Raw genomic sequence first — 20,404 nt, forward strand, 5'->3', positions numbered from 1 at the left:
ATAGAGGTTGGCAAGTTTCGCTGGTGTTGGGAATACTTGCTCTCAATGGTACAGAGATGTTCATTTAAGGGGCACCTGGGTGGTAGTCAGTTAAGCATCTGACTCTTGGTTCAGCTCAAGTTGTGATCTCAGGATGGTGGGATGGAGACTCACATCAGGGTCCATGCTCCGCTCAGAGTCTGCTTAAGACTCTCTCTCCCCCTCTCTTTCCATCTCTCCCCCCCGCCCCTGAGCTTGCTTCTCTTTCTTGCTCTCTCTCAAATAAATTAATTTTTTTTTTTTTTTTTTTAAGAAATGTTCATTTAAAGTCTTCTGAACTTCCTAAATTCTAGGTTTTGGATGAAAAATTTGTGCATGTGAAGAATCTTGATTGGGCTTAATTGAAAGGTAAACGTGTTTACTGCCTTATAAAAAGGTAGAACTATTTACCTTTCTCGTATCCATACACCCTACACCCTGTTGATCCTATGCCAACGTGTGTTTCTCAACATGTGTTGTTTGGAACCCTATGCAGTGATCTGAGGTGGGAAAGACAATGCTGGAAGTGAAGGAGGAGACAGGAGAGAATGCAGAAGAAAAAAGATGAAGCAATTGTCTGAATTTTTCCTCAACAGCCAAATATTGATAATATGTAAGGCAGACACAGATGGAGAAGAAAGGGAGTCTTGGGGACTGTGCTCCTCTCTTGGACTCTGCACTGGTGAGGAATGTCATGAGGCAAAATATGGAGCCAGTTCTTGGCCTCGCAGAGATTAATAAGAGCTGAAGTGAAGAGGTAAACGTGAGTCTCCACCGGGCCATCATGGAGGAGTCGCTCTGATTAACTCACGCCGGCTGCACAAATTTCCTTTGCCAGCTTCCATGACTCCTTTCTTAACAAATTTCATGGAAAAGCTGCCAGGTTTTAGTGTTTCCTACCCCAACAGGTACAGTGTTCAGGCATGTCTGTATCTGGCAAAGTTGTAACAGAGGACTAAGATACCCAGCGTCCGGGGCTTGCGTCAACACTCAACACTGATGATCGAGGTCCAAGCCATGACCCTTGGGACTCTGGTTATCAAAACCAAAATGCGGGGTAGAAATACAATGGGGCTAAGCCAGTGATGCCATTTTACTAGTCTTATATTTACAGCCAGAGTATAAGCATGGGATAGCAGATCCCTAAAACTTTGAGAATAAGATTGTCCTCTGGAAATAGAATTAGAAAGAATCAGTATAAAACGTGTGAAACCAGTCGTCTGCAGAAGTAACCCAATCTGGGCCAGATAAAGGACAAGAGAGGACATACAGCAACTCCAAACGCCACTGCATGGCACCACAGCACAGAGTCAGGGGGCCTTGATGGCAGGAATCTTTCTGGAATAAATGGTTATAAAAACCGGGCTCAAGTAAGTTTGGCTCTTCTTTAGGTAAAGCATTTATTAATAGTAGGATGTTTTTCCTTACTGGGAGATGGGTGTCCTGACTGGAACATCTGGTTCTTGTAAGAAAACAAACGCCTTCCATGGAAATGGGTGCCTCGGGCTAGCATAGCTTAGTGATACAAGCCCAGGGTTGCTCAACACATGTTCCTTGCAATCCTATGTGCAGTGAGATGCTCCACGAAGGAAGTTCTGTGGCGAAGTTTGAGGAATGCTTTCTGCGTCCTCTTCGGAAGACTCAGTGCACCCGTGTTCCTCTCCCAGGTGCCCTCATCTCAACGACTGGCACCATTTACCACTGCTCAGGCCAGAAATCTGAACTTTATCTGGAATTCTCTTCCTCACTCCAGATAGTCCATCTATTCATAGTCCTGTTGGCGTGTAAAGTGGCCCATCAACAGGTCTGCTCTACCTTGCTCCAAACCACTGTCACCTGGAGAACTCCAAAAGCCTCTTACCTGGGGTCCTGCCTTCCATCTCTACCATCCCAGAGAAGCTAAGAAGATTTTTTTAAAAAACTGTAAATCAAATCAAGTTTCTCTCTTGATCAAGAAGACCCCCCCCCCCCCCAGTGGCTTCCTGTTACCTATAAAATGAAATGCAAACTCTTTACCCAGCTTAGCTAGTGCTCTGTGACTGGACCTCAGGGCCGCAGGACCATGCAACCCCAGGGACCACCGGTCATACTGTCTTGCATGTAAACGGAGGCTTTGCTTACAGATACCTTACTTTATCATTTTCCAACTCCCCTCACCCACTGAGCTCCAGCCACACCAGCCCTCTTTCTGGTCCTCCAACCTGCCAGACTTACTCTTACATAACAGGACCTTTGCACCAGCTGCTCCCGCTGGCTGATCTATTCTACACCTAAACTTTGCACGGCCTGCTCCATGTCCTTCCTCTCTCCACTCTGGTGTCCTATCCCCAGAGAGAATTTCTTATCAACCCAACCTAAGTTATCAACCTAACCCTTCTGAATCCCCTCATCTTACTGTAATCTGAGCATTCTCTTCCTACTTGCCTGCCTCCTCCAGGAAAATGCAAAGAATGAGCACACTGGGGGTCTCATTCATCTGTGAACTCCAAGTGCCTAGAACAGTGCCTGGCACATGGAAGGCATTCAAGCACTAACTACATAGCTGGATGCATTTTGGCAGATTCGAGGATGAGTAAGAACCGTTCTAACAACTCAACTCAGATTTACCAACTTTCCCCACTATAGAACCCTTCCCTTGCCAGTTACCATCCAGGAAATAAGCTCTCTATAGAATACAGTAGGAAGTGATATCCTAGTCATTCAATCATCCAGGGCCGCCAGGGACCTCCGATCAGAGGATGGCTCTCACTCAGGTGGTTCTTCAGGTCAGGGTACACAGAAGCTCGCTGCCTGTTCCCCATTACTAATCCGGGCATTTCGGCTAGCCTACATATTTCCATCATGTAAGTTGGATATAATTAGATAATTAATTAGGGGATCTGATTTACAGCACATCCATCACTGCGGGATTTTAACACCATCACAAACGGGAAGTAGCACTTCTCATGGGAAGGAAAAAGCTGTAACGTCTATAAGGCACCTGTTGTGTCTGGACTGATTTGTGCTTTGTCCAACAACACCGGGCTGCTGAAGGCATGAACGTGAGCGAGAAGCCCAGCCCTAGGATTATTAATGCTGATGCTTTTGGGGAACCAGAAAAGCCATTACTCTTTGGCAAACATTAAATGAAATCTAGCAATGTAATTAGTGACATTCAGAGGATTTGATAACTAAGGGTTTATAGCTTTAAGCAACAATTATTGTGGACTTTTCTCTAGAATTTTACCATGAGTCAAAAACGTCCTAGCTCCTAATCCCCTTCCCTTTCCCTCTCTTTGCCATTATAATTAATGTTTTACAAGGTGATCTTCTGCGGAGTCTTTTAAGAATGCCAACTACTCCCATAGTGACACAGTAGATGGTAACTGCCCTGGAGCTCTGAGTGCACATCATTCTATGGCCAGAGTCCCACTGGCACCATCAGTCCCTCTGGGAGCATCAGCAAGATCTAAACCCTAATCCCACAAAATAGAGGACCACGGCTGGGGCCGCTACCAACTCCCCAAGGTTAACAAAACCTAGCCCGTGGCCCCCCTCAGGGAAAGTGACCGCCCCCTTCCTTGCTAAGGATTTCCCATCTTTCTTCTGCACTCTGGATATTTCTCTTCTGCTAAAGCAGAGGCATCTATAGCATAACTTTAGCCTACACTAAGTAAAATGACTCACACATATAACACTGAACACCCAGCTCCTAGGCAAACATACCAAACTAGTCTGGGGTCTATTTTCGGGGCTGTTTATGGCAAAGGAGCATGTGCATAATAGGCCAGCGCTAAGGCAAGAGCAGCTAATTAGCTTTGGCTGCTGGCCATCGTGACCCATAAAAGTACACATCTCCGCCAGGCACAGGAGGCAGCCCCGCTGCATCCACTTCAAGGTCATGCTAATCCCCCACTAGCAGTGGTTCTCGCACTGAAGAGGCCCAAGCAACAAGACGCTCAGCCGAGGCTACCGTTCGGCCCGTGTGGAGGATGCCCCATGAAATACAGGATTATCAGTTGGCGAGGGTCCCCACCTGGACTGCATTTCAGCTTGTGCTTTTGACTGCTGATGCGGCGCCGGCTGGAGAGGCTGGCCCGGGGCTTGGGGAGTGGCTGGCACCTGTTGCTGAGGAGTGCCAGCCTGGCACTGGGGGGGCGCCCCGGCCGCCTGGGCCACGGCAGGCGGCGGCGGTGCAGAAAGGTGCTGCTTCTGGGGCTGCTGCTGCTGCTGCTTGTAGCGGGAGAGGCTGAAGAAGAGGCCTAGGATGGCCTTGAGGTTACCATTCCTGATTTCTGCAAGACAATAAAGAGATTCTTTTAGAGGAGGAGGCCCGCCTTGGGAGCCCTTTCTTGCTCAGGAGCTTCATTACTCTAGGACAGGCCAGACTTCCCCAACACGTGGTTGGAATCACACCGTCAATTAAAGTCAGGCCTCAGCCGCAGAGAAGCGAGCTGATCCTCCCCCGTGGGGATGCGAGCGGATACGTGAGGCAAGTTGCGACTGGATGTCTGGCAAGTGCCGGGAGGAAATTCTCAGCAAGGACACAACCAGAAAAAATCAGGCTCCTGAGCAAGACCGTGCTTGTCCTCAGGCAGAGCAGCCAATCCGGGACAGAGGTGCTCTCGGGCGCCGGGGGAAACACCGCTCCCCGCTTCCAGCCGCTTCGTGCATGCCAAGTGGCCCCCACCCCACTCCCAAATCCTCACCTTGCTCTATCCCACCAGCCTTCCCTCAAACACATGGCTCTGTGTCTCCCTTGCCTACTAAATCACTAACTTTAATTTGGGATGGGTGTGGGGACAAGCCATAGGACTCGCTTTCATAAAGAACTCACACAAAAATTCTGTATTAAAAAAAAAATGCGAACAGAGTTGAGGGGGAGCAGAAAAGTTTTATTCCAAACAGAACCTCTTAGACGTTAAAATGCATTTGCCAAAATATAAAAATAAAAAATAAAATAAAATGCATTTGCCTCGAGGCATGCATAAAAAGCTGCAGAGAAGGAATAAAATATTGATGCACAGGCCGAGGCTATGGATCGAGAGTGTTTCTCCCTGGGGAATCCTTCCTTGTATGTTCTCAACACCAGACGCGAAGGCCTGGGCCTGCGCTGACCCCGAGGGTGAAGTACTACGGCCACCCAGCTTGAGGGACAGGAAGATGGAATTTTGGGGGCTCCCTCTGCTTTGCTTCCACCTGAGGCTGGATTTCCTTCTCTGAACTGGCAAGGGGAGCATCTCCTGTGTGGAGAACGTCCACGTCCAGGTTAGCCCCGGGCCGGGAAGGGACTGCTCATAGAGGAGCCAGAGCTTCCTCCGGGACCAGTCGCAGCGCAGAGGCTATGAATGGGGTCCTTTCAGAGACAAGCCCCATTCCCTGAACGCCTGCCAGTGTCCTGGGCGTGATCTGACAAGGCCGGGCTGAGTGACTGCCAGCCCTGAAGAAACGGAGATGACAATACAGACAGGGGTTCCCGTCTGTACTCCGGCAGGTGCTAGCTGTGCAACTCCAGGCAAGTCACTTGATCTCTCTAGGCCTCGTTGGCAATATTGACTCAGTTTCCCCATCACACAAGGTTGTTTCTGCAGGTCCAGTAAGAGCATACCTGTGAAAGCACAGCGTGAATGGGGCTGTACTCCCCAGGCTCGGCTACTAATCACCGTAGCCCCCAGAATCCTGTAGGAGATTCCCATACAGGTCCAGGTTCGGCCTTAGAAACAGTTTTTATTGTGGTCAGCGTAGGACGTCTCTTGCAAACCGTGATACTTCTGAGCATGAAAGCGGGCGCTTTTAATGATGCCAGGTGGACAGGTGTAAACGAGGACGGGCCCAGACAAAGGAAGATGCTTATAAACCATCTGGGCAACACGAGGAGCAAAGAAAGCCGCCCAGAGCTGGCTGAGGCCCCCCATTTCTGGCTCTAGCCCTGCAGCTCTGCTTCCTTCTCCATCCTACAGAAACCAAAAGGGCAGCACACGCACCCCTGTGGTTTTGTTCCATTTCTGCTTCTAAATGTTCTTACAGGCACATCAGAGTCACGGACTGTGAGGTTGGGATGGGGGAGTGGTCAGCTGGCTCTGGAGCGTGAAGGGACGCACCCGTGGTCACCCAGCTGGGCCCCGCAGGCAGTTGGGACAGAATCAAAAGCTGGCATGCTGGGCACCTGTTAAGGAACTCGGGAAACCACGCCCCCTCAAAATTGACTTCACCGGAGGGAGAAAGTAGAGCTAATTATGTGGACTGGTGAAATCTATGTAAGATTTATTTTTTCGTGCCTTTTATAGCTATCGGGTTATATGGTTTACAAGAACAGGGACTACTACTAATTAGTATGTATCAGGTTAAGCTCTTAATGAGCATGATCTCATTCAGTCCCTACAACTTTGGAAGTGAGTATTAATGTCTCTCTTTTAAAGAAAACCAGCAGCTCAGAATGGTTTTATGACCTCTCCAAGGGAGTACGTGATGGAGTTGGGATTTGGGATTTCAACTTAGGTTTGTCCAGCTCCAAGCTGGGTCTCCCAACCCGGTGTAACTCGGGTTACTTGTATACCCATCATGTGTGGCAAATGTAAAAGCACACCAGATGAGGTTTTATTAAGCTAGCTGGTGGGCATATATGTATTCTTTAGTCTTCTCGAAGTATTCTATTATTATGGAATGTTGGCACATTCCATGCTACAATTTTTTTTTTTTTTTTGGAACCACGTAAGAAAAACAAAAAAGGGAGGAACTAAAAATTTGGCATACCCAAGGGCGGATGGGTTGTCCACAGCAAGAGGCAGGCATGTCTGCTTCAGCACCTCGTGGCAGGCCAGCCCAAGCCAGGGCAGAGACAGCTTTGTCATATGCTCTACCCACCGTGGTTGCTAAGTCACTTACTGTTCATGACTCAGCATCGGTCCCTAAGGCATCATTTTCTCTGTCCAAGAGCACAGTCTTTGAAAACATACTTCTTGAGCAGGTAGTATTTTTATTATAAAGATCACAGATTCTTTGAGCCAGAAAGACCTGGGTTTGAATCTCTACAGTTCGTCCTGGATAGACTGGGTTTTCAGAAGACTCAATCTCTCTGGGCCTGTTTTCCTTCTTAAAATGGGCATATGCCCCACTGCAGCTTTCCTACAGGCTTGTTATGAGAATTCAGTGAAGGTTGAATAGAAAATGAGGGCAAAACACCCAGGACACTGCCTGACTCTACTTCCAATTTTGGTTCAGAAAATATGGCCACGCCCCCTCCAGGCTCCTCAGACCTCCCACCAAGGGCTCTGCACCTACAGGAAGCCTAAGAAGCTCCCATTCTCCATCCTCCTTCCCACTTTTGCCCCAGTCACAGGCATCAAAAGGAAACAAATGACAAATGATCTCAAATTAGACAAATGTCAATGGTGAGCTTCTGGGTTTTTGTGTTTGAGAGACGGCACATGCGTGAGTGAGCAGGCTGGGGGCCGAGGGGCAGAGGGAGGAGAGAATCTCAAGCAGACACCACACCCAGCACAGAGCCTGACGTGGGAATCGATCTCATGACCCTGGGATCACAACCCGAGCTGCAATCAAGAGTCAGATGCTAAACTGACTGTACCACCCAGGCGCCGCCACCCCCCCACCACCACCACCGCAAAATTTCTTTTTTAAACAGCTTTTCCCCAAGTGTAATTTGCATCCAGAAATTCAGTGCACAACGATTTTCAGTAAATTCTAATCTTACACCATTTCCATCACCCTAAAAAGAGTCCTCACGCTCACTGGCAGTCATCCCCAAACCCGTTCCCAGGCAATGTTGAATCTGCTTTCTGTTTCTACAATGTCTGTCTCTACTGGACACCTCCTCTAAGTGGAGCCATGGAATATGTGGCCTTTTGCATGTAGCTTCTTTCACTAAGCATGTTTTTAAGGGTGACCCACTTTAGAGCATGTATCATTCGCTGTGTCTCCCTATTGCTGAGTAATAGCCCATTGTATGGATATACCACATCTTGGTTACCCACCCACCAGTTGGTGGGGGTCTGGGCTGCTTCATTTTCTTTTCAGAGCACAGAAACTAGAGAGTGGCAGATGCTCTGTTTGAGGTTGGAAGCCACACAGTTTCTGCCATGGGTGGTCCATAACAGACAGTATCCAAAATAGCTAGAACTGTATTCTTTCCACATTTCCAAGTGGCATGTGTCTGTGTTCCATGAGGCTTGGTAAGCTGGCGGCACCAACGGGCTAGAAACAAAATCCATCAGCCCACAAAAATGTTACCCTCATGACATTTCCCAAGGTTTGGAAAAAGAGCATCTTTTAGTGTCTAATCAACTATCCTCACTCTTGATTACTAGAGAAAGAAGATGAAGAAAACACAGAGACCTCGCTAGAATGGACACTAGCTAGCTGGCACCTAAACCTGCAGGAGAACCGGACTGCTGTTCTCTACCTGTGGCCACACCCATGTACAATGAACAAAGTACCGAGGCCATTTTTTCAATTTCCATTAGAATTCAGTATTGCCAGGGCACCTGGATGGCTCGGTTGGTTAAGCATCTGCCTCCAGCTTAGGGCATGATCTCAGGGTCCTCAGCTCAGCAGGGAGTCTGTTCCTCCCCTTACCCCTTTGCCACCTCCCTACTCCTGTTCTCTCTCTCATGCACACTCTCTCTCTACTTACTCTCAAATAAATAAATCGTGAAAAAAAAAAAGAAAAAAAAAGAATTCAGTATTGCCTTGACTCTTAATTCCCTTGGATTCTGATTTCTTTGCTCCCACTGGCTGGTATGAATCTGCACAGATGCTGTATGGAATGTTGGGCATGAAGGTTAGGAAAAACAGTTCTTTTCTTTCAGCATTATTTCAGACAAACCTCAGGCCTGGTTTACAAAGACACAAACACTGGAACAATCTAATGCAAAGAAAGCTGCTTCGTAGGGAAGAAGGGACGGGGCGGGGGGTGAGGCACAGAGGGAGGGCTAGCCCAGATCAGACCGCAGAGTCAGAATTCCTAGGCGGTTCCCTTAGCCCAGGGCACCGTACAGCTCACCCAGCTGACTCGGGACTGTGGATTCCGGAGCACTGTGCCTCCAGATGGGCCATCTACATAACCTACATTCACCACATAACTTCCCACCCCATTCCTGCAGCCCTTCTAGGTCCTGCTCATCAAGCCAGTCAATGACTGTACCCACAGGGGACACGGGACAGATGAGGGGGTGTGAGAGCCTACAGGGCCCCTTTCGGTAACAGAATCAGGTCCACACTGCCAAAGAGGTGATGTGGGTAGGAGGAAATGGAAACAATCCGCCTGCTGCTTTTCTTCTAATGGTCGAGAGACTTTCTGCTCTCTGGCTTAGAATAAAAGGGGAAGAAGCTCAGCATCTAGGTTTCTGGCCAAGCCAGGTCTGAACTCATCAAGTCGGCAACCAACTTCATTCCTTCCTGGAGGCACCTGGAAGGCTCTTCCTGCCTCTGTCCCTCTAATCCTCAAGGTTGACAAAGACCTAGTCTTTGCTCCTGTCATATTATCTATATGCCTCGTCTTTGGTCTAGATTTCCCACGACCTCCCTTTCCTGTTTGGTGAATGCCTGATTTACCCTGTCAAACCCAGGGGAAACATCACTGCCTCCAGAAAGCCCCCAACTGCCCAGGCAAAGCCAGTCACTGCCTTTCTTTGGCCACCACTGCGTACATACCACTAGTACAGCTCTTCTACTAACTGAAATTAAACCTAATTTTGCATGACTGATATACTATGCCTGGTATACAGGATGTGCCCAGGAAATGTTTGCTGAACTAAAATAGGATATGTCTCACCCCCTAGACCTGGACTTCTCCATGACAGGAGGATGGGCTCAGGGCTAGGTGTTCTCAGAACTCCCAAGGACAAGGACACAGGCCATCCTTCCTCACAGGACAGGTGTACAGATGGTCGAGACAGGTGGAGTGTGTGTCGGGGAGGGGTTGAAGGGACTTTGAAAATCACCCAGGCTGGGGTGAGGCCCAAGCTCACATGATAATGGATAGGTCCAACCTTCTGGAACACAGAGGGGGCGGGAAGACCTAGTCCAGAGGAAGTGCCCCAAACCAGTAGTGTCTGCATGGGGCTCATCTCGGCCTGCAGCCTCTACCCTGGAACAAAGGCTCTCTGTGGTCCTCTGGCAGGCAGGTTGGGGCAGGGCAGATCTGCTGCAATGTTTCAAAGACAGGTGCATACACCCTCCTGGGGTTCCAAACCCTGCTTTAGTCATTGAAAAAGGCAGACAAGTACCTGTGGGGCTTTCCAACCACTGATGTTTTTCATCAGAGGAGGAGCCTCGGGGCACTCAATCATCTTCAAAAGGAAAACAAAAAGCATTAAAACTACATTATTTCTTTAAACACAATAATGCTTTTCTAGTAATTAGGCAGGTGGTTAGAAGTGTAAACGGTGGGGAGAGACAGAAAATACCAGGCCTCTGAAACAGGCATGAGTAGCTTAGCCACAGCAGATCTTACAGACCTCCCATGTGGGACTTAATCTCTCTGGGCCTTAGTTTCCTCATCTGTATGAGGAGGATAATATGAATACTGGTCTCAAAAGGTTGCTGGGGTGGGGGGCGGAGGGCGGAGGGGGACGGACACCTGGGTGGCTCAGCAGATGGGCATCTGCCTTTGGGTCGGGGTGTGATCCTGGGTCCTGGCATCAAGTCCCACATTGGGCTCCCTGAGGGGAGCCTGGTTCTCTCTTTACCTATGTCTCTGTCTCTCTCTCTCATGAATAAATTAATTAAAAAACAAACAAAAAAAATTTAAAAAGGTTGCTGAGGGGGTTATTAAATAAGATATAAAACACATACAGCCCTTAGCTCAGTGCCTGCCACCCAGGTTCTCCAAAAATGGCTCCTATCCTACAATTTAAACAGTATGCCAAGTGAGAGGGCTCTTGTAACCCTGAAATTGAATAAAGTGAATAAAGCGCATTTGAGGATAAAAGTCTCTACGTACTTTTCCTCTGTAAGTTCCGGGAGTTGACAAAACTCAGGGCCAGGCACCTTCCCACAGATTGCACTAGTCCAGAACCAGTCTTACTCTCAAACATCATCATCACTCCCCACCCCAAAAGTCAAGGTAAGATCTAGAGGACTTTCTGCCATCTTTCTGTGCCACTGTAATGTGATTTCCCATGAACTCCACATGAACGTCCTGAAAGATGCCCCCAAGAGCCTTAAGAATGCCGAAAAGAGAGGCAAACACCAGGCTCTTATTCAGCCATGCTCCAAAGTTATCCTTCAGTTTCTACATGTGACAATGAAGCACAGTTACATTGGCAATTTGAAATCCCTGATGAACACAGAGCTGGGAAAATCGTTGTGAACCTCATGGGCAGGTTAAACAAGTATGGAGGGATCAGCCCCAGACTGGATATACAACTCAAAGATTAAGAAAAATGGCAGGATAATCTGCTCCTGTCCCACCAGTTTGGTTTCATTGTACGGACAACCTCAGCTGGCACCACGGACCATGACGATGCAAGGTGAAAACACACAGGAGGGAAAATCCTGGGATTCCTTTTCTCGGGATGTAATACATACATGCAAATAAAATGCCTCAATGGATGAAAGACAACAACAAACCAACGAAAACAAAGAACACAGAACATCCAGGTGAGAAAGTGTCACAGAGCAGGGAGCGTGGTCATGTCTGACGATCACAGAGTCTGCATATTTCGCCCCCTCACCAAGGAAAAGAAGGTGGAGTCCTTGCACTCCTCGAAGACAAAAGAGTAGAGGCGCCAAGAGAATCTCTCCAAGTCGGGTGCTGGCATTCCAGGCCCTGGATGGATATCTACTCAGCTCAGACTTAGCAGGTCTGCCTCTTGGCCACCTATGTCGGGGAGGGACAAGCTGGAGAGAAGCTGTGTGGAGGGGGCTTCCAGGTAACAGAAGATGGAGCCCACACATTCCTGCCAGTTCTGTAGCAGATAATGCAGGGATGAGCAGACGAAAGGGCCCCGAGTCGGGGAGTGCCTGATATAAATGCTACCCACTGAGGGAGAGCCAGGATTGCTGGACAATCTCTCAAAAGACTACTAATGTCCTGGGAGCATCATGGGAGGAAGTCCATAGGCAGTGGGGCATGCAGAGACTCCCGCTCGGGGACAGCAGCCATTCTGGCCACCTAAGAGGCCAGCAACATCACTAGCAGTAGCATTCTGCTTGCTGTACCTGCCCCAGGCCTAGGGGCTCTGGCAAAGGGAAGGGGGTGGGCAGAGGTCATTAGGCCCCATCCCTCTTCAATCTCCTTCCTTTTTTCCTTCTATTTTTTTAAATCAATTTTTCTTTTGAAAGAGGGGAAAAGAGAGGAGAGAGAGAGAGAGAGTGCATGGGTGCATGCATGAGCTAGAAGGGGCAGGGAAGAGAAATGCAAGGCTTGATCCAGGACCTTGAGATCATGACCTGAGCCGAGACAAAGAGTTGGATGCTTAACCGACTGAGCCACCCAGCTCCGCCATCTTCAATCTTCCAAAGCCATTTGCTCTGGGGCATATGGGTGAAAAAGAGCTCTTTGAGCAGCATTTGAAAGTGAAGTTTAAAAACAAGACCAAAACTAAAAGGCAACCAACCTACAGAATGGGAGAAGATATTTGCAAATGTCTAATCAGATAAAGGGCTAGCATTCAAAATCTATAAAGGACTGACCAAACTCAACACCCAAAAAACAAACAATCCCGTCAAGAAATGGGCAGAAGGCATGAACAGACATTACTCCAGAGAAGACATACACATGGCCAAACAGACATGAAAAAAAATGCTCCACATCACTCGGGATCAGGGAAATACCAACCAAAACCACAAGATACCACCTCACACTAGTCAGAGTGACTAAAATTAACAACTCAGGAAACAACCGATGTTGGTGAGGATGTGGAGAAAGGAGAGCCCTTTTACATTGCTGGTGGGAATGCAAGCTGGTGCAGCCACTCTGGAAAACAGTGTGGAGGTTGCTCAAAAACTTAAAAATAGAGCCACCCTACGGCCGAGCAATTGCACCACAATGGTATTTATTCAAAGGACACAAACATAGTGATTCGAAGGGGTACCTGCATCTCATGTAATAGCAGCAATGTCCACAGTAGCCAAACTATGGAAAGAGCCCAGATGTCCATTGACAGATGAATGGATAAAGAAAATATGTGGTGGGTGTGTGTGTACGGTATATGTAAAAATATATGTAAAAATTTTTGGTATATATGTGTATATATACGGTATACAAACATACACACACACAATGGAATACTACTCAGCCATCAGAAAGAATGAAATCTTGCCATTTGCAATGATGTGGATGGAACTAGGGGGTATTATGTTAAGCGAAATAAGTCAGAGAACAAATACCATATCTCACTCATATGTGGAATTTAAGAAACCAAACAGATGAACATAGGGGAAAGGAAGGAAAAATAAAGTAAGACAGAAACAGGGTGAACAAACCACAAGAGATTCGTAACTGTAGGAAACAAACTGAGGGTTGCTGGAGCGGAGGTGGGGGGATGGGGCAACTGGGTGATGGCCACGAAGGAGGGCACTTGATGTGATGAGCATTGGGTGTTACATGCAACTGATGAATCACTAAATTCTACCCCTGAAACTAATAATACGCTATGTGTTAATTAAATTGAATTTAAAGAAAAAATTAAAAAACAAAACCGTTGTAAACATTAGCATAAAACTGTTCTAATAACTGACCACGACTGACGAGTTATGCATTCTGGCCAAGACGTCAATCAGGAAGTGAGTCTCTACTCAGCAGGGAAGATGGGTGGGTTCAACATCATGGGGGGTGGGGCAGTTACTGAGCCAGCATGAAGGCTCTTCACAGGTGTGCCCCATGACGGATACCTCAACACACTGGTTCAGTGCCCCTCCAGGGCCACATCCTAATCTTCTGTGCACAGAGACCCTTCAAGGCCACATCCTAACATGGATGAGGCTGAGGCTGAGCGTCTGCACGATATGCCTCTGTGGGCTGCACGACATCCTCTGAGACAGCGTTCCAGCCAACAGAGTTCTAAATCGTTTCTGGCTTCTTTCACCTGTACGTGACACACCTCGATTTCATCCACCTGCTGTCCCAAAAGACACCACAAATACAAGTTCTGAAATCACAGAGGCCTGGGTTCAGCTCTGGCTCTGCTGCTCACTAGGTACAGGCTTTGAGGAGGTCACTCATAACCTCCTGAAACCAAGCTTTTCTCCTCTGTAAACTCAAGCTATTATAAATTCCCACCTCAGTTGTGAATGCTGGAGCTGCTACACATAAAAACCTTTTTAAAAAGCACAGGTGGAAAAAAATAAAAATAAAATAAAATAAAATAAAATAAAATAAAATAAAATAAAAATAAAATAAAATAAAATAAAATAAAATAAAAAGCACAGGTAGGGGGAATCCCTGGGTGGCTCAGTGGTTTAGCGCCTGCCTTCTGCCCAGGGCATGACCCTGGATCAAATCTTCCTGGGATCAAATCCTGCATCAGGCTCCCTGCGTAGAGCCTGCTTTTCTCTCTCTCTCTCTCTCTCTCTCTCTCTCTCTCTCTCTCTCTCTCTGTCTCATTAAAAAAAAAAAAAAAAGCGCAGGTGGTTTATTCAAAAGTATTTACTGAAAAACCTATGCCTTAAGGTATAAAGAGTTGGGGGAGGGATGGCGCCTGGGTGGCTCAGTTTGTTAAATGTCTGCCTTCAGCTCAGATCATGATTCTGGGGTGCTGGGATCGAGCCCCACATTGGGCTCCCTGCTCAGTGGGGAGTCTGCTTCTCCCTCTGCCTGCCGCTCTCCCTGCTTGTGCTGTTAAACACATAGAATCACAAAAAAAAAAAAAGATGGGGTAGGTGTAGGGGAGCAAGGCAGAAGGCAAGAGAACGCTTAGATAGATGGCAGCGTGGCCAGGTGTCACCTCCAGGCCACATGGGGTGAAGCTGACCTACACAGAGTCCACATTCCAGAGTCCTTTGTGCTGAGCAGGACTCTGTGAAGGTCCCTACTGATGGCCTGCCAGGGGGCACGGCCTGGGGCCTGACGACTTCCCAGAAACCCGAGGCGTGTGTGCCTGTCACCCACCAGCCAGCGCAGGAACTCCGCCAGAAGGAAATGATGCTCCTCGAATGGGATTTTGCACCTCCCTACCTATGTGTGGAAACACCACACCAACCCCCCCACCCCCCCACCCAGCAATGTGCGTTCCATATGTCATTCAGCCCAGATCTCTGCTCCACAGTGGAGGGCCCCTCCCCAGGGGCAAAGGATTCCTCAAAGGACCTCCCCTCCCAGAGCCGGGGCTACCCAGCAGCAGCCTTGGAGACCTCTGGAAGCGGTGTGTCCACCCCCGACCTGGGACAGGCCCGGCACCTGAGAGGTCGCCGCATTCAGACGTGACACGCCTACGAGGCACCAACGGTAGCCACCCGCCCCCAGTACCGTCCACACAGCCGGGAACACCAAGCTGGCAGCGGCGAGGAACGGGCCCCAGGCGGACCGCACTGGCCCACTTACCTGTTCCGCTGGGCTGTTTCCTCCCTCACTGGCCCCCCTGTCCCCCCCTGACCACCTGAGTCGCTGCTAATAGGCATCTTTTCAACAAGCAGCCTCGCTAGGGAAAGGTGGTGTCATGTGAGGCCCAAACTGCTTTACCTGTTCTGGGACAACTGGAGGCAGGTGCAGCCTAATGAGCCTGGGAGGATGCCGGGGCCTGTGGCAGCTCCTGAGCTGGCAGCTGCTGGTATTTACAAACAGGAGAGAGCACAGAAGATTCCAGGGCGAGATGCTGCCTGAGGCGGCTGAGAATTCGGACCAGCCATCTCCAGACCAATAGTTAATTGAATAGCAAACCACCAGCACACGCTAATGTGCTAATTAGCCACCCAATTGGAGTTAATTAAAAACTAATCAGGATGTCAAAACGTAGCCTCTCATTAATACATCACGTGTTTTCTTTCTTTTTATTTATTTATTTTTTTCTTTTTGAGCTAGGAAAAGTGCTGCTTCTTCTAATAAAAGTAAGAGATAAGGATTCGGCATTTTTCCCTGGGAACTGTACAACTTAAATATGTGCTGTGGCTAAGCGTTCTCTCTCCCACAGATAAGGCCTGGCTTGATAATTAACTGAATTGCTAGCCGGGTGAATCGAATCGGCGTTGTTGGATTAAGCTCTCCTCAAGAGCAGCAGCTCCATTTCCAGGACTCTCTCCCTCAGTCTCTCGCAGACGTGGCCAGCATGGTTGAACCTACATTCCTGGAGTGATTCTTTAGGTGTCAGAAAGTTGGCATCCTCGAGTCTAGACAGGCCTCGAGCAGCCTTAAAACCAGGAAGAAAACAAAACCAGAAGAGCCCACCAGCACCCCTGGGCTTAACTGTATTAAAGGCATCAGTAAGGAACAGGTGAGCATTTCTAACGATGAAAAGGCAGCTTTATGACAAGTGTTCTGACTCACCTTCTGCAGACAGCCCCTGGATGTTTATTCCCTTAGCTGCCAGGAAATTCAAGCAGGCATCTATGTTTTCAATCTGGGAAAAGAAAAAAAAAAAAAAAAACAACAACAACAACATACACTCAATCAATGTTCAGCCTTCTCCAGAGCCACCTTTTATCAGGAACAAAGGGCGATGTCAGAGAGAGGGTTCATTGTGCATTTGCTAAGGTTCCCAACGACGAAAAAGGACGTGTGAACGGCAGATGGATGGATGGATGGGTGCAGGTCAGGACTCTTTGTCTGTACTTGCACAGGAAAAAGTTACCTAATATCCCAACCACACAGCTCCAGAAGTCAAGGCCCTGGCTTGCTCATGGCTGCCAAAAATAACCAGAGTGGAATGAGAGAGCCTATGTGCACCACTGTCACTAGAACCATCCTGAAAATTTGAGCAGCTGCCAGAAAAATGGAGGTGGGGACGAAGGGGACAGTAGACCCACCCGACCACTGGCAGCTGGGAGAAATTTCCAGTACCAAGGAGGCACGCCATCAACTGTGAGACAGCGAACAGGGGTTTCAGCAGGGCTCTGGGCCGCATTTTCTCACAAAATTCTCAGGAAGGCAGGCATTGCAGATGACAAGGGAGGGCTGTGGCCTCAACGAGCCCCTCTGCCCTTTATGGTTTCTGCAACAACAAGGAACCCACCTGCCAGAGGCTGGGAGGCCTCCGGGCTTGCCAGGGCTGATGCCACGGCCAAGGGCAAGCAAATGTCCATCCCTCGGGAAAGAACAATTAGGTCATTCCCAAAGGTCTGATTTGACTTCACTTGTCAGGACTAATGATTTTTTGGTCTACAGGAAAATGTTCAGGCTCGATTAATGTCAACGGTGACCATAAATAAAAGAAACTGCTTTTGACCTGGCACAAGGATCTTTGAATTTCACACAGTTTGCATTTCACAGTGGAGACCCCCCTCCACCGCCCACCTGCCTTCCTAGGCTCTAGTCAGCATTCTTAGAAACTCAGACTGTGTTTAACCCTGAGACCACGCTCTGTCCCTCTCCCCAGGGGATATTCCGAAGAAGGCTACTTCCCAGCCACAGAGCAAAGCATCTAGGGTGTGAGACCTCTAATTTGAGTTCAGTCCGGCTTTGAAGCAGGCTTCCCGAAATGCATGTCCTCCTCCCCCATGTCCGGCATTCACCTTCCCTGCTCCCAGTCTTCAGACCTCCCAAACACGAAGTTAGGCTGTGGGACACCCGAATAAAACTGGTCTCATATTATAAGACCCTCCTCCATGCTGAATCTGAGGTGGCTCCATCCTTGCAGCTTTCAGCACAGGTTCCCGCCTCTCTCCCAGCCTCCAGCTCACCCTCAAAGATGGGCATCCGGGAGACGTCTCCCCCCATTTCTACGAAAAGGGGCAAAATGCAATTTCCTGCGAACTAAAGAAATGCTGATATTACGAGTTATGCCTGCCACCATCGCAGAAAATCATTTCTTATAAAAGGGGAGGCAAGGGGGCACCTGGGTGGCTCAGTGGTTGAGTATCTGCCTTTGGAGCAGGTCATGATCCCAGGTTCTCAGGATCAAGCTCCCTGCAGGGAGCCTGCTTCTCCCTCTGCCTGTGTCTCTGCCTCTCTCTCTAATAAATAAGTAAAATCTTAAAAAAAAAAAAAAAAAAAAAAAAAAAGCAATCTTGTTTTGCCCCTCCCACCCCCACTTTTTTTTTTTTTTTAATAAAGATTTTACTTATTTATTCCTGAGAGACACAGAGAGGCAGAGACACAGGCAGAGGGAGAAGCAGGCTCCATGCAGGGAGCCCGATGTGGGACTCGATCTCGGGACTCCAGGATCACGCCCTGGACCGAAGGCAGGTGCCAAACTGCTGAGCCACCCAGGCTGCCCACAAGATTGCTTTTTAAGTCTTCCTTCCTTCCAAGCCAGAATGACTGACAGGGACAATCAGGTGCCACCAACATGGAAGGAAGGGGAAGGGGAAAGGAGGAAGAGAATGGCAGGAAGGGCCCCGGCCACTTCGTGGAAAGTGTTGCAAAGCAATCTGCTTACATTTGTAAGTAATCAAAATTACATCTCTAAATACTATTTCCCCCTGTTACAAAATCCCGCTTTGGAGAAAGAGAACTTTGAGTCCTGATTTCCTCTACTGGACACAACGGCAATGTACCCAAACCACACAAAAGCTTTGTTGCCTCCACAAAGAGGCACTGATACTTAAATCATGATAAAATTATAAAAATCTTCTACCCCCCCCCCTTTTTTTTTCTTTGAATAGTCCTATCCTGCTTCTTCAGTAGATCTTGCACATGGCTGATAAGGGAGGTTTCGGCAATTACATCCCCGTGGGAATTGAGATAAAAAGCTGACCGCCCGGAATCTGTTAATGTAAAATCAAAAATAGTACACTTGGTATCTATCCTGGCAAGCGTCATGGAGGTGTGCTGACGTGGGTAGGTTAAGTTTTTTTCAACAGTGCAGCAGAGGGACATGGATTTAAAAAAAAAAAAAAAAAAAGACATCCACCAACATATTTAAGAAAAGCTCTGCTTCTACTACAACATTGTAATTCTATAGAGATTCCTTCCAAGAAGCATAGTGCACATTCACTTGGCACATTCATGGGACATTCAATGCATATAGTATCATTTAAAGAACATGGTAATTTCTTCCTGCAAGGCCAGCCCTTGGTTCCTTTCAATTTGGTCATCTACTGGGTTTTCTTTTAATGTTAAATTCGATTAAAGGAATAATTATAAATAGGCTGCCTAGACTACTTCTTCCTCCTGTTGCTTTTTGAAATCCCTATCATTCTTTCAAAGAATTTCATAATTTAGATCAGTTCTCCACAGGGCAGGGAGGGTGGGAGAGAAGGGGTAATGATCTTGCCACCCCAGGGGACACCTGGCTGGTAACATTCTGTGTTATCACAATGTTGGGAGGGCGTGCTACTGGCATCTAGCAGCTAGAGAGGCCAAGGATGATGGTGAACATCCTATGATGCACAGGACTGCCCTCCCCCTGCCCCAATAACAACGAAAAATCCTACCCAAAAGGTCAATAGTGCCAAGGTTGAGAAACCTGCGGTTCTTTTCACCAATCAATATAACTGTGGAGATGTCGGCTCTGTTCCAGGCACCGCGCTTGATTCTTCTGACCGTGCTGGTGCAGAGTCCTCCTTCCTGTCCAGGAGCCCACATTTATATAACCCTTCTCCTTAGGGTCCACAGAGCCATCTGACACGCACACCAATCCCCAGGCATTTCAGGGAGAATCAGGGCATTAAGCAAAAGAAGCATCAGGATATTCCTTCATTAAGTGAAGAGAGAAGGCCTAAGGGCACCAAGAATGCTTTCTCCTAAAGAGGAGATGAAACAGGGAGCAGTATCTGGATGGTCGGATTGCACTCCTGGAATATGTTAAAACCAAAAATAAGACCTTGGGTCATCATTTAAGAGACGATTCATAAGCCCATCAAGCGCCTTGAATTTTTTTCCTCTACTATGATTTCTCTGCTCACAGAAGGAGTTCAAAAAACATTCCTCAAGTCTCAAATCCACTCTTTAATAATGTTCCATTAAGGTTAAAAATCACTCCTGACAAGGCTGCTGAGACCCACGCTCTTTTCATCTGCACCCCGGGAAGAGAGCAGGGCTGGGAAGCAGAATAGGGTCAGATGTGGATTCCAACCTCCTGGCTTCACTTGGAATGAGATCAGAAGGGGAGAATGTTTCTTTGATCCAGCCTCTCTTGTGATCGAAATTCACCTTAAGGTTTTCTTCTAAGTACCATACAGGTGAACAATCAATCTGTCCCCCTGCACTGCTGAAACTGCCAACTGCCACCACGCCCGGTGAGGGGAATGGCCGGGCCCCATTACAGCACAAGAGTGTCCTCTTGTCCATCTTTAATGAGGCCCGTGGCTCATGTGCTATCCAGACACACAGTGCGAGAGGCGGATCTGATTA

General features: G+C 48.0%; 1 protein-coding gene across 6 annotated transcripts in view; it reads right to left on the reverse strand.

Moving 5' to 3' along the window:
- The window catches only part of NAV2 (neuron navigator 2), a 399,361-nt gene that overhangs the window by 227,687 nt on the left and 151,270 nt on the right, over positions 1-20,404 (reverse strand). For all 6 annotated transcript variants that reach the window (XR_011995074.1, XM_072725405.1, XM_072725403.1 and 3 more), the window contains exons 4-5: positions 16,439-16,511; positions 4,034-4,292 (exon numbers count right to left, since the gene is read on the reverse strand). Coding sequence is in view for 5 of the 6 variants with exons in the window: in XM_072725405.1 (XP_072581506.1) it covers positions 4,034-4,292; positions 16,439-16,511 (332 nt within the window). In the remaining variant the exon portion in view is untranslated. The remainder of the gene's footprint in view (positions 1-4,033; positions 4,293-16,438; positions 16,512-20,404) is intronic.

Source organism: Vulpes vulpes, chromosome 11 (genome assembly GCF_048418805.1).
Source record: "Vulpes vulpes isolate BD-2025 chromosome 11, VulVul3, whole genome shotgun sequence".
Taxonomy (NCBI): Eukaryota; Metazoa; Chordata; class Mammalia; order Carnivora; family Canidae; genus Vulpes; species Vulpes vulpes.